The 12,693-nt window shown below is 38.5% G+C and overlaps 1 protein-coding gene across 1 annotated transcript in view; it reads right to left on the bottom strand.

Annotated features, from left to right (window-relative positions):
• The window catches only part of LOC127583300 (low-density lipoprotein receptor-related protein 1-like), a 1,307,163-nt gene that overhangs the window by 296,309 nt on the left and 998,161 nt on the right, over positions 1 to 12,693 (bottom strand). The window contains exons 36-41 of the mRNA XM_052039177.1: positions 8,630 to 8,764; positions 8,409 to 8,538; positions 3,783 to 3,909; positions 3,471 to 3,622; positions 3,116 to 3,240; positions 697 to 1,068 (exon numbers count right to left, since the gene is read on the bottom strand). Coding sequence (XP_051895137.1) covers positions 697 to 1,068; positions 3,116 to 3,240; positions 3,471 to 3,622; positions 3,783 to 3,909; positions 8,409 to 8,538; positions 8,630 to 8,764 — 1,041 coding nt within the window. The remainder of the gene's footprint in view (positions 1 to 696; positions 1,069 to 3,115; positions 3,241 to 3,470; positions 3,623 to 3,782; positions 3,910 to 8,408; positions 8,539 to 8,629; positions 8,765 to 12,693) is intronic.

Here is a 12,693-nt window from a genome sequence, read left to right as displayed (position 1 = left end):
CTTTACGAAGCCTAGAACAAACAGAGGATGATTTGCAAAACAAAACTGTTCAAAATTGTGATATATGCAGCTGAAATTTATAAAAATCCTCGAAATTAATCATGTTTCGGATTATATTTTTTCTGTAACCAAAAACTTTATGTAGTCGTCCAGGAAACGTGCTATGTATTGGTCGCTGGATGCTCTTTGGATTTATTAAGCAACAATAACATATAACAGTAGCATGTTCTTTTAAAGTCTTGGTAAGGTGGTTTTGGTAAGGTCTGACATTTATTGGCTATCTCTACATTGCCCTATCTTCTGGAACTGCTGGGAACAATTGACAAGGCCACTTCACAGAAAAGTCAATGGATTAGTGGGGGGTCAAGTGTGGTCAGCAAACTTCTATCCCTAAAGTACATTTGTGAACTAATGGGGTTTGTACCACCACAATTTTGTGGTCACTTTAATCAATACTATTATTTTAATTTCCAGCTTTTAAAAACTGATTTAAAATTTTCAATCTGCCTGCCTGTCCAATAACATAACCAAAGTACTGCTATACTCTCACACCAGGTAATGTAATAAATGAGCATCATATACTCCATGGATTTCCCATTTTACTGATTAAGCATTAGAGTCAAAACACAAGTAACTAATTATTGAAGAAGTGTATTCAATGAGTACAATATTCAATCATTTCAAATGTATACTTACTCTCTATAATTACTCTTCTGCCAGTCCAATCATCATTGATAAGCTGGATATTTCCGAAATGAACATCACTCATAAATATCCGATTGGTCCCCCTTGTATTTCGCCGGTAATCAAAAGCCAAAGCAATCACATTTTTGAAGTATTCCGGTTTCTCATATGGTCTAATTGGAGGATTCAAATTAGTTTCATCTGTAAGATGGATGCTCTTTAATATTGTTCTTTCTGAATAGAGCAAGTATCCATCGTAGTCACGACAGCTAACTGAATCCTCTGCGAGTACACTGTATGAACATCCGCAGGTCTTCTGACCTTTTCCACGGTATAAACAAAGCTGCTGGCATCCACCATTATTCTTTGCACAAATATTGGTACCTGTCAGGATGCAATTTTCAATTGGTACATCATCAATCCCAGTTAATGAGCTTTGACTGATACAGTGCATGCAACAGGAAACAAAATTGGGTTTAAATCCAGGGCTTTCAATTTTCCTAGAACTCGATATTACCCGACGCATACAAATGTTTGATAAATTTGATTTTATACTTCAGTATTTTCTTCACATTCCCCAAGCAGTAGGAAGCAAAATGAATTACATTTAAATTGGAGTAGGTGTGTGAGAAACTTGCTTTTAGTTAGGCGTATCTGGCATGCACTTAATTTCAATTAAGGTAGGTGACACTGCCCCCATGTTCCCACTCCACATGATAGTCATAGATTTCTTGCAGGCTTTGTCGGCTTGCTGAATCTCAGGAAATATAAACTTCATCTGCTGAATTCAGCATGCAAAGCACAGGTATGTCAAACTATATATGATGCATGATAAAGCACAAAATGCATACCTTTATCCTTCTTTCTAAGCAACAGCATTTCTATTTTATTCATAATATTGCCTTTAGAATTCCAAAAGTTAGGTATGCAAGATGCAAAATTTAAAGATCCAGCTGCACGCATTGAAAGCTGAATTTCCGCAAATACAAATCTAAAATGGAGAAATTTATGCTTCTACATGGATAGAAGTAAAGAGAAAGGCTGTAATGTCCCTCTTTGCAGAACTTGAGGGGGTCCTCAGGTTACTTCAAAAGAAAGCTTTACCCTAATGTTGGAGGTCTTGATTATTCTGCAGAGCATTTGCATCCCTGCTTCATTCTGTCACACAATCATCCAGGCTTCTCCTCCAAGTACCCAATTATAACAGAATTACGATTGTTTTAAGTGAAAATGACCTCAATTTTAATAAATCCAGGAGGCTCCTCACACTACTTTTTGCAGGTTCCTCATCTACCTGCAGATATTTGTTGGTTAAAATTGGAAATAGTGGAAAAGGACTTGCTCGCTTCTTACTACCTACAAATTCACCTTCTGTTCTGTAACAAGGATTAAAAATCACCCTCATCTGTCACTCATCATTCAGTTTTATACCCATTACCTCATTACCTCTGTAACAAGGATTAAAAATCACCCTCATCTGTCCCTCATCATTCAGTTTTATACCCATTACCTCAACAGTTGACCTTTAAAAGCCTGCAGGTACAACTGAATCTTACAGTATTTAGTTAAAGAAATCCTTTTTAGTTGATTGTCCTGGGCAAAGGATGCAATCAGAGCCTGCTTGCTTTAAGGTGAACTAAGGCTGTCACTATCCATATGCTTAGGAGGACGATATCCTAATGAAATCCATCACGCGGTATCAATCAGCATCAAACTAAGGCACTACAGCAAATTTTTTGCACGCACCATAGTTTACCGTAAAGTTGTCCAGACCTTCACCAACATTAAGAATATAGAAATGTCATTAATGTTTAAGCATTGTATAATGTGTAAGCATTGTTTTTCTTTAAAATATCTGTTCATACAGTTCAATAGTCATTTATATTGGAAAAGGTCCCCTATAATTCCACAATTCTCTTTGATGGATGCTGCTGTACTTCATCTTCCTGCTTTGAATCTCCAAATGGAATTAGCTGACAATAGCCAGTAGCTCAAATTACCAACTTTAGGAAGGCCACTTCCATTAACCTCCCAAGCAGTAAATACTCATTATCAAAAAAAAACATGCACATAGTAAACTCAGTTATGTAGTCTGTGATGAAATATTACTTCACAGATTTGATAAATTGGAATGCCAGCCAAATAAATCATAAGAGATCTGAGAGCAGAGAAGGCTGAAACACCAATTTTTAGCCTATTTCTTATAATTGGAAATTTATCCAGATACCTTTCTGGGTATGTGATTTAACTGCATTGAAATATTGGATGAAGATATTGACTGATGTAAATCATGCAGTTTGCTCTACAAGATATTTTTCATTGACGTTTTTTTAACCATTTAAATGTAAGTAATTATGTCATTCTTTAACTTGAATATTTTAACTCTGTATAATGGGTCTTTAATATAAAATGATTAAAAAAATGAATATACCTCTTTCCCTGGCTCGGTTAAACACTTTCACACCCTTCAGGTTGACTCCAAGATGTGTTCTCATGGTTACAGCATCTACAGCGTTGTTCTTGTATCCTCTTTTGATGGATCCATTGGCATGTGCCCTGTTGAAAGGATTGTTGTAATTACCAGAGAAAAGAGGCAGAGGAGCACACTCTCATACTAGGCATTTTATGGTGCAAATTCGAAAATCAGAAATGGTTTACTCAGGAACTCATATCCATTCGGGATTTTCAATATGACCTTGCAAGGAGAGGGCTAATCCTACATGGATAGAAAAGCTGGGACTGCAAGAACATTTTGAATCCTAAACACTTATGGGAAAATAAATTACCTGTCAGACCAGAAGATGTAAACCCCAAAGACTGCAACTGAAAACATATCCATGTTGTTGCCTGACAGCACAATCTCTCGGTTTTCTCCAGTTTCAAGGTCAATTCTCTCTATCTTGTCTGTGCGGGCATCACACCAATATAATTTACTTTCCTGAGGATCAATCACATAGTAGACATCAGCAGACTTTTTATTGAGTTGTCTGAGGCATCTTATTTTAAAAAATATATATACAATTCAAGGAAGGAATAACTTCCAAAAATGTAATTGAAGAAAAATGTTGACATTCTTTGGAGCAAATCTGTGGGCAAACCTCATAGTCTATTGATATCCCATTTGGCCAAGCAATGTTGGAGCTCACGAGGACAATTTGTTCTGATCCATCCAACCGTGCTCTCCCAATGCAAGGCTTCTGTCCCCATTCTGTCCAGAACATGAACCTATTTTAAAAGATAAAAATGTTGCTGAGAATAAAAATGTGTATTATTAGAAATATCTCTATGTAATGCATTTAAAATTATGGAACATTGCCACTATCCTTTAAGAAATTTTATATAAAAATGTAACTCATTCAATACAAAGTGTTATCTTGCCTCAGACCATAAAAACACAGAACTGCTCTTATGATAGCTTTAACATCTTTGCGGGACCAAGGATAACTTTAGTGAAGGATACCAGTTTATATTTTAATCATAAGTAACTTTATATGCACATAATTAACTTTAAATCTAATTCAGCTATAACATTACAGATCTTTTAAAATTATATTGTATACAAATGTCAACGTGAAAATAGGTTGAAATAATCAATGTGGGTTATATCTTCTGAGATTTATTCATTTATTTTAAATAAACGGTCAGTTGTCCAGACAGAAAGTTTAACTATCCAGTGTATGATTCTAAAAATAGTTATGGATTTTATATTAAATATTACTGGACTGTATCAAGCCAACTACACAAACATTATCAATTTTAAAACTACAGACTGACATTATTTAAGCAGCTAACAGGTCCTACAAGGGAGAATGATAAATCATCTTTGCAAACAATATACTAGTAGAGACCAAAAAAGGCATATATTCATGTATTGAGCCAGGTCCTTACTGTCTGCCAATCCATATAATGTGAAATATGTCAGGGATTAGGGATATTCTGCTTGGAACAGACATTGCATTTTACCTTTTTTCCCAAAAAGCTTTTGCTTAGAATTCTTCTGCCTGATATTTCTTTCCTGTTTTTAATCAAAACCCCATTGTGTTGAATTCTTTGTGTGTGGACTACATACATTGTGAAGTTCCACATCCACTGTGCACATGATGCGCATACCCACAAAGTCTGCTGGATATTCACAGAGACTTAAACCACGTACAAGGTACTCAAACAAAGCAAATTTGCACATAGCTCAGGAACAGTGCAGAGCACTCACACAACTTTTGTACCACAATCCTTAATTGGAATCTGGCTGTCTTGTCTGATGTATGGATCCTCACATGTATAGTATAAGACACAGGAGCAGAATTAGGCCATTCGGCCCATCGGGTCGGCTCCGCCATTCAGTAACGGCTGATTTATTTTTCCTTCTCAACCCCATTCTCCTGCCTTCTCCCCATAATCTTTGATGCCCTTAAAAATCAAGAACATATCAACCTCACTTTAAATATATCCAATGGTTTGGCCCCCACAGCCATCTGTGGCAATGAATTCCACAGATTCCACCTTCTGGCTAAAGAAATTCCTCCTCGTCTCTGTCCTACATCCCCTTTACAATTTTTTTTTATTTACTCTGTCTTTCCTCTGCCCCAATTCCACCAACTTTCCTACCTTGCTCCCGCACTCTGTGTGTCTATGGGGCATCACAACCAGATTCCGAGACAATTACATTTCAGATCCCCATCCTCTAATCTTGACCCTCATCCCAATCATAACCTATTGCCACCCAACCCTGCAAAGATGTTTGACTTCAACTCTGGAAATTCCCATTTCATCACGATTTGACTTCCAATTTTCCCTACCCTCCCTACTGGGCCTCCTTCCACTTTACCCCCTTGCCACACAGACAACCAACCTGTCCTTCTATGTTTGTTCTGTCATTGACTTTGACATAATGTACAGTAAAATATTGCTGCAGTTTGTGTGTGTGTGTGTGTGTGTGTGTGTGTTGGGGGGGTGCAGGGTCATGCTTTAAACATGCCTTTCCCACGTATCAATGGTTCTGAGGTACAGAGCGTTCCTATGCCCTTGCATTTCAGAGGTGAGCTAAATTCGGCCTCAGTTTTATAGAAAACAAACACGTACATTCAGATCAAGCAAGGCAGAAGCATTTAAATTCACAGACTCCCACCTATTAGAAATTTAAAATCCTGGATTTTCTAACATTAATTTACATTAAATTAGAAGAAATAGTTGTACATGAAGAAAGCCAGGAGATGGTGCTCATTTCGCAGTTGTTCATGGACAGTAGTGATCTGCACAGATTGAAGTTTGCTTGCCAATAGTGTGATTAACGTTCTCGTAATAATTTAATATGGGCTGAATTGCTCTGAAACATATGACAAACAAAGTTATATTGTTAAATTTAATCAACTGATTTCCTTTACTGAAACAGAGATGTCTATATCAGAAGCGCTGTCACTTTCAGTTGAAATGGTTATGCAATAGCAACTTTGTTTGCCTTGACAAATTAAGTTGGGCTGGATCCCTCATAAGTTTAATGTTATTGCCAATTCTAAGCTGCTGCCCAGTGTGACCCTGGAGGGTGACAATACTCTGGAGATATTGCTTTCAAGTTTAACTATTATTTCACATGGGTAAATAACTAATTCTTGATGGAAAGTAACATATTTTGCACAATTTTATAAAATATAATTTGTACCCTTTTATAAATATAAAATATATAGTGCTGGTTCAGATCATGGAAGTCATTCAGCTGGTTCCTTGCACATCGTAACTGCTACCAGGATTCTTTCTTGGAAACCACTGAGTACAACTAATCAAGGATACTTAATTTATGAGATAATGATGAAATGAGATTATAAATCAGCTTTTGTAGTTTAAAGAACAAAGCTGTAACATTGTTGAATGCAGGGAATACCAACATGTAACTTGGTATCCAATGACAAGGGGGAGATAATTTACCACTTATAAAACAGAAATTGCCACTTGCCTTGATTATATTCCTCAAAATATGAACAGAATTGCCATTTTTATCTAAACCAAGAAAGAGCTGCTCTCCATTCCTGTGGCAAGTGAGAGCTCCGTGTGTTAGCGACCTCATGTCTGCCCCCACCACTCAAAGGAAAATAACACCAAATAAGAAATGTTTCCTGGATGGGATTTGGCTGAACTATGATAATGCAGTCAACAATAGAAAATCTACTAGAACAAGTGACAAATGACAAAGCAAAAGTTCCATGTCCCTGATGTCATCATTATAAAAGCAAGCTCATTTACTTTCAGGATTGTAAGGAAAGAGTTAAATTAGCCAAAAGACATTTCTGATTCCTCCTTAGTATGTGCAGTAGTGTGTAACACAAAATGGTGTTAGTTCAGACTGTGGGAATGTTTTGAGAACTTATGGGAGTACTGATGCACATCCTTGAGATCAGATACTGCTGAAGAATGTTTTCTTTGTTACAGACCTGTTGTGTCTGTTTCCAAGTTAAGTGTTTAGACCGAAGGTCGCGAATGATAAGAAGGTACAAGCTGGTACTACTAAGGAATGGAAAAATACTGGGGTAAGAGTTATGTTATGTTTTTGAGGGGTATAAAAGGGGGCACCTTCTTTGTGCAAATCGGGACTTTAAGATGGAAATTTGGACTCTTATCCTGAACTGACAAGAATTAGTACAGGACCAATTGATTGAAGCAACTTCCAGTGATACAGCAGCTCAAAGGTATTTTGTTTGGTGGTGTTTGTTTCTGGAAGGAGGCCAACATCAGTATGGGTTGTGGTTGTGAGGTAATGGAGGGCACTGGGGCCTGGGTGGTTAAACAGGGGCAGTTTTTTAGGGATAAGCCAGGTTAAAGGAAATTGGTGGGGCTTGAGGAATACATTTCCTATAACTGAAAATAAATTTGAAATGAAACTGATCTGGGCTTCTACTCACCTTTTATTCCACTATCAGAAGATTTGTCCCAATAACTAACCCACCACCACTTTCCAATTAAAGTCATAGACTCATACAGCATGTTAACAGGCCATTTTGCCCATCATTTATATACTCTCCACATTGCCACCAACTTGTCACCTGTAACCTCCCACTCCCCAACCCCAACACCACCACCCAGTCCCAAACACACACATTTCAACACTCACTTAAATACTAGGTGGTAATTTACAGGTGGCTATGAAAAAATAACCAGCCTCAATGTCCAAAATGCTAATTTTGAAATGAGGTGACCAGATGAGTAGAAGGAGAAAAGGATGAAGGGAGGAAGGAAAAAGCAATGAGATCTGGAAAGGAAATGTTTACCTGAGCCATAACATGAGGTACTCAAGAATTTGTGGTTTTATTCTTAGAAATAATTTGAATTCAGCATCATGACTTGCTATGAAAATGGAATTCAATCCAACAATATCAATTCTAAGTTTCTCCCCCACCTCCCCCCACTAAATATACTTAATGGCACCTTATGTTGTTTAAGACCCCATGTCAATTTATGTTTATCATATCTTTTCATGTTCAAATATTGAAAAAGTGGGGTTTTCCGCAACTTGTTGACATATGGATCAATCCATTACATTGCTCGTGTATCCTCTTTCGCCAAAGTTAACCTATGAGAAGCTCTCTGTTGTAAACTGAATAAGAAATTGAGCATGATGTTGTTCAGCTGTAAGGAGCAAGCAAGGATGTGGAAAGTTTTCAGTTGTTAAAAATGGAAAAAGGACACTGAATGTGCCCATCTTAGTTTTCTCTTTTATAAAAATATTACTGGTTTACCCTTTCTCTGGATGGACTGCTATTGCACGTGGCTGATCGAGCCCTTGGGATATGACCACATAACGAAAGGACCCATTAAATCTTGCAACTTCTATTATATTGAAGCCATGATCTGACCAGTATATATTGCCTGAGAAAAGATACAGAAGAGATAAATGTTAATGTTCCAACAAATTACAGCATTAGCAGATAATAGGAAAAAAGAGCAGAAGCTCTCCTACCAGCTATCCAATCCACTGCTATGCCTTCAACCCGTCCAAGGCCATTAGTAATAATATCCTCTCTCCAGGTCTGGTCTCGTTTAGCCCTGCTAATTGTACTCCTTCCCATGTCTGTCCAATAGATTGTATCATTTGCTGTAAACAAAAGCTAGAAATTAAAATTCAGAAGAGCAACAATTTGCCAGGACTTTTCATTAATCAAATCCCCCAATATCTTCCAAGAGGCCATTATTTTTCATTTTCCTGTATTCTGCACCAATTTCCTTCCAATTACTTGTAAAGTGTATTTAACAGGTCATCTGCTGCCTAACTGTTTTTCATCTATGAGTCTGCATGTAACACTTTCAGTTTAATCTGACACCACAATCTAACATCCAAAGTACAAATTAGCATGAGCAGAAGTCTTCGATGTAGACAGGGAAAGTTGGGAGACTGGTTTTCAGGCAAGAATCTTGCAGTCAATATAAAAGAAACTCCACACTTTTTGGAGATCTGACCAACCAAACCCCACACCCCTTTACACTTCTAAAAATTATCCTCTTTGACATTGGAGTCTCAGAGTTTTACAATACAGAAACAGGCCTTTCAGCCCAATAAGTGTCCACTGACCATCAGGCACCCATTCACACTAATTTTACCCTAATCTATTTTATTCTCCCCATATTCCCATCAACTCCCCCCATATTGTACCACTCATCTATACACAAGTGGCAATTTACAGCAGTCAATTATTCTCCCAACCCACATGCCTGTGGCATGTAATAAGAAATCAGTGTCTGGAGGAAACCCACAAAGTCACAGGGAAAACATGCAAACTTCATACAGACAGCACCGAAGGTCAGGATTGAACCTAAGATGCTAGAGCTGTGAGGGAGCAGGTATACTAGTTGTGTCATTGTGTCATCCCATGGGGTTGCTGCCTTTGGATCCAACCAAGATCAGCTACACAGACCAAGATACAACACTAATTTTTGTTAGTAAATATTGTGAGTGTATTTACTCTGCAGTTGTTTATATTGTCATCAGAATTAGATTGTCATCATCAAAAACCTATTGCGAAGTAGCAATTACAACCATAATAGCTTTTCTATTTTGCAAACTAATGTTGTTTCATTCCAGTACTTCAAAGCTAATGTAAAATTATTTAACTCTGATTGGAGAAGTAGCTAAATAAATCTTCCTGATATGCCACCTTTTCCAATCCTATCTGTTTGAGCATGTTCAAAACAGAGATAAGTTTCAATAAACTACAGTTTGGTTCTCAAATAACCAGCTGTGTTATTATGTAGTTATAATAAAGAACTACAGTTCCCAGCAGGCAATGCAAGGAGTCACATGGGGGAGCAGGAAGTGGCTGTGAAAGAGCAGAAAAGCAAGCCAGCCTGTTGTTGTTGTTTTAATAAATGTTCAGATGTGAAACCCATGCCAAGTTTGTCTCTTGATTGAAGAACAAACATAACATGGTGTTGATGTGAGGTCTGAACAAGGAAAGTAAATGAATACTGTGTGCAATTCAGAAAGAGACTCAGTGAGCACGAAAGAAAAGCTGTAATAAGACGGAAAAAAAGCCGGCTGGCGTGACAAAGGAGCACACTGTTCCTGAAGTTCAGCAGTCACCAGATTTGCCAAGAGAGTTTCGGGTGAGAGGCTGAGAGTTCCCGTTATGGATAAGCTAAGTCCCCCCCAAGCCTATGCAGCCTACTGGCAATCTAACCGATAATTCGAAACACTTCAAACAGCGATTCAACATATATTTAGATGCTAGCGGAGTGGGAAGGAATGATGAAAAATTGAAAGCGTCTATTTTTCTGCACGTGATTGACGAAGATGCTTTGGACATCTATAACAGCTTTCAAATTGAAGAGACAGCTTTTGAGTTGGGCACTTTGATGGAAAAATTTGGGGAGTATTTTATCCCAAGTAAAAACATCACATTTCAGAGATATAATTTTTTTTCCTGTGACCAGAAGCAAGGTGTTAGCTTCGACTAATACTTAGCTGAGCTTCACACACTGACTAAGTCTTGTGAATTTGGAGATTTGAGAAACTCACTAGTTAAAGACAGAATAGTTTGTGGAATTCCAGATAATGGACTCAGAGAAAGACTGTTGTGTGAAAAAGATTTGACCCTGGAAAAGGCGGTGAATATGTGTAGGTCAGCAGAAACCACATGAGCACAAGCTAAGGAGCTGTACAGAGCAGACACAACAGTACATGCTGAGAAAACAAAGAAGTAGCTCCCAAGGCATTTCCAAAAGCAACAGCAAAGCAAAGAGGAAGGCTCAAACAGCAAATGCAGCAGATGTGGAGGTAGAGACATTCCAAAGATGCGTCCTCCTTATGGGAAGTCCTGCAATAGCTATGGGAAGAAGAATGACTTTGCAAGCTGCTACAAAGCTGGGGCTAACAAGAGAAAGGTGCACACAGTTGATGAGAAAATGGAGGAATTCTTTGTGGATTCTGTACAGACTGTGGCTGCCGGTAAAACAGAATGGATTGTTCCAGTAACTGTGAATGAGACAGTAATTCCATTCAAGCTTGACACTGGAGCTCAGGTGAATATGTTATCCATGGATGATTATAAGACTCTCACAGTAAAGAGTAAGATTTACCCTGTGAAGTTAAAAGTGACAGGCTACACTGGAGAGAAAATTCCAGTAAAAGGGCGCTGTATGGCGACCTTTAAGCACAAGGGGCAGCACTTAAAATCACAGCTACTGATTGTAGAAAAGAGAGTACAGCCAATATTAGGTCTGAATGCATGTGAAAAGCTCAAGCTAGTGAAAAGAGTTTTCATAGTAGCTTCACATTCCAAAGATGACCACACAAGACTCATGGAAGAGTATGCAGATGTCTTTGAGGGGCTCGGATGCTTATCTGGTGTACACAAAATTCACATAGATGAGGCAGTGGTTCCTGTTGTCCATGCATGCAGGAAAGTTATGTTTCAACTTAGAGATAAACTTAAACAAGAACTAGCATGCATGGAATGGATGAATGTCATACAGAAAATTGAAGAACCAACAGATTGGGTGAGTTCACTGGTCATCGTGCAAAAGAAAAATGGAGCATTGCGGATATGTCTAGACCCAAGAGATCTCAATAAAGCCATCAAGAGAGAGCATTTTAAATTGCCAACATGGGAGGATATCATGTCCTGTTTTTCAGGTGCCAAATGGTTTAGCAAGCTCGATGCATCGTCTAGGTTTTGGCAGATGAAGCTTGATGAGGCAAGTTCGAGACTGTGTACTTTTAGCACACCACAGGGAAGATATCGCTATCTTCGGCTGTCATATGGGATCCTGTCTTCACCAGAAGTCTACCATAAAACCATCCACATGATTTTTAAGGGCATACCTGGTGTCGAGACCATGATGGATGACATCGTCGTCTGGGGGTCCACCAAGGAGGAACACGATACTCGACTGAGACAAGTGCTTGACATGACAAGGAATGTCAATTTGAAATTAAATAAAGAGAAATGTGAGTTTGGTGTTAAGACACTGATCTTCATAGGAGATGTCATATCCGAAAAGGGAGTGAAGCCTGACCCAAGAAAGACGTCAGCCATTGAAAACATGGAGAGGCCCCAAAACAAAGAGGAGGTGAGACGTTTCTTAAGGATGGTGACTTACCTGGCTAAGTTCATCCCTCGACTGTCAACAGTGTCAGCAACACTTAGGTCACTCCTTGAGCAACAAAGTGAATGGATTTGGTCTCATGAGAAAGAAGAGTGTTTCCAGATGTTGAAAAGGGTCCTAACTGAAGATCCCGTGCTGAAGTTTTATGATCCGGAAAAGTGTATCAGGATATCAGCTGATGCGTCCCAGCACAGCCTTGGATCAGTACTACTGCAGCAGCATGATGGCACATGGCAACCTGTGGCCTGTGTATCAAGGGCTTCAACAAGTGCTGAAGCCAAGTATGCACAAATAGAGAAAGAGCTTCTCGCCAGTACATATGCATGTGAAAGGTTCCATCAGTACATCTATTGGCAAGCTATTGAAGTGGACAGACCATGAACCATTGTTCTCAATTATGTCCAAACCACTGAATGACTGTCC

This window comes from Pristis pectinata, chromosome 1 (genome assembly GCF_009764475.1).
Source record: "Pristis pectinata isolate sPriPec2 chromosome 1, sPriPec2.1.pri, whole genome shotgun sequence".
In the NCBI taxonomy this organism is placed as follows: domain Eukaryota; kingdom Metazoa; phylum Chordata; class Chondrichthyes; order Rhinopristiformes; family Pristidae; genus Pristis; species Pristis pectinata.
Note: the sequence above shows the minus strand (reverse complement) of the source record. Positions and strands in the feature narration are given on the sequence as shown.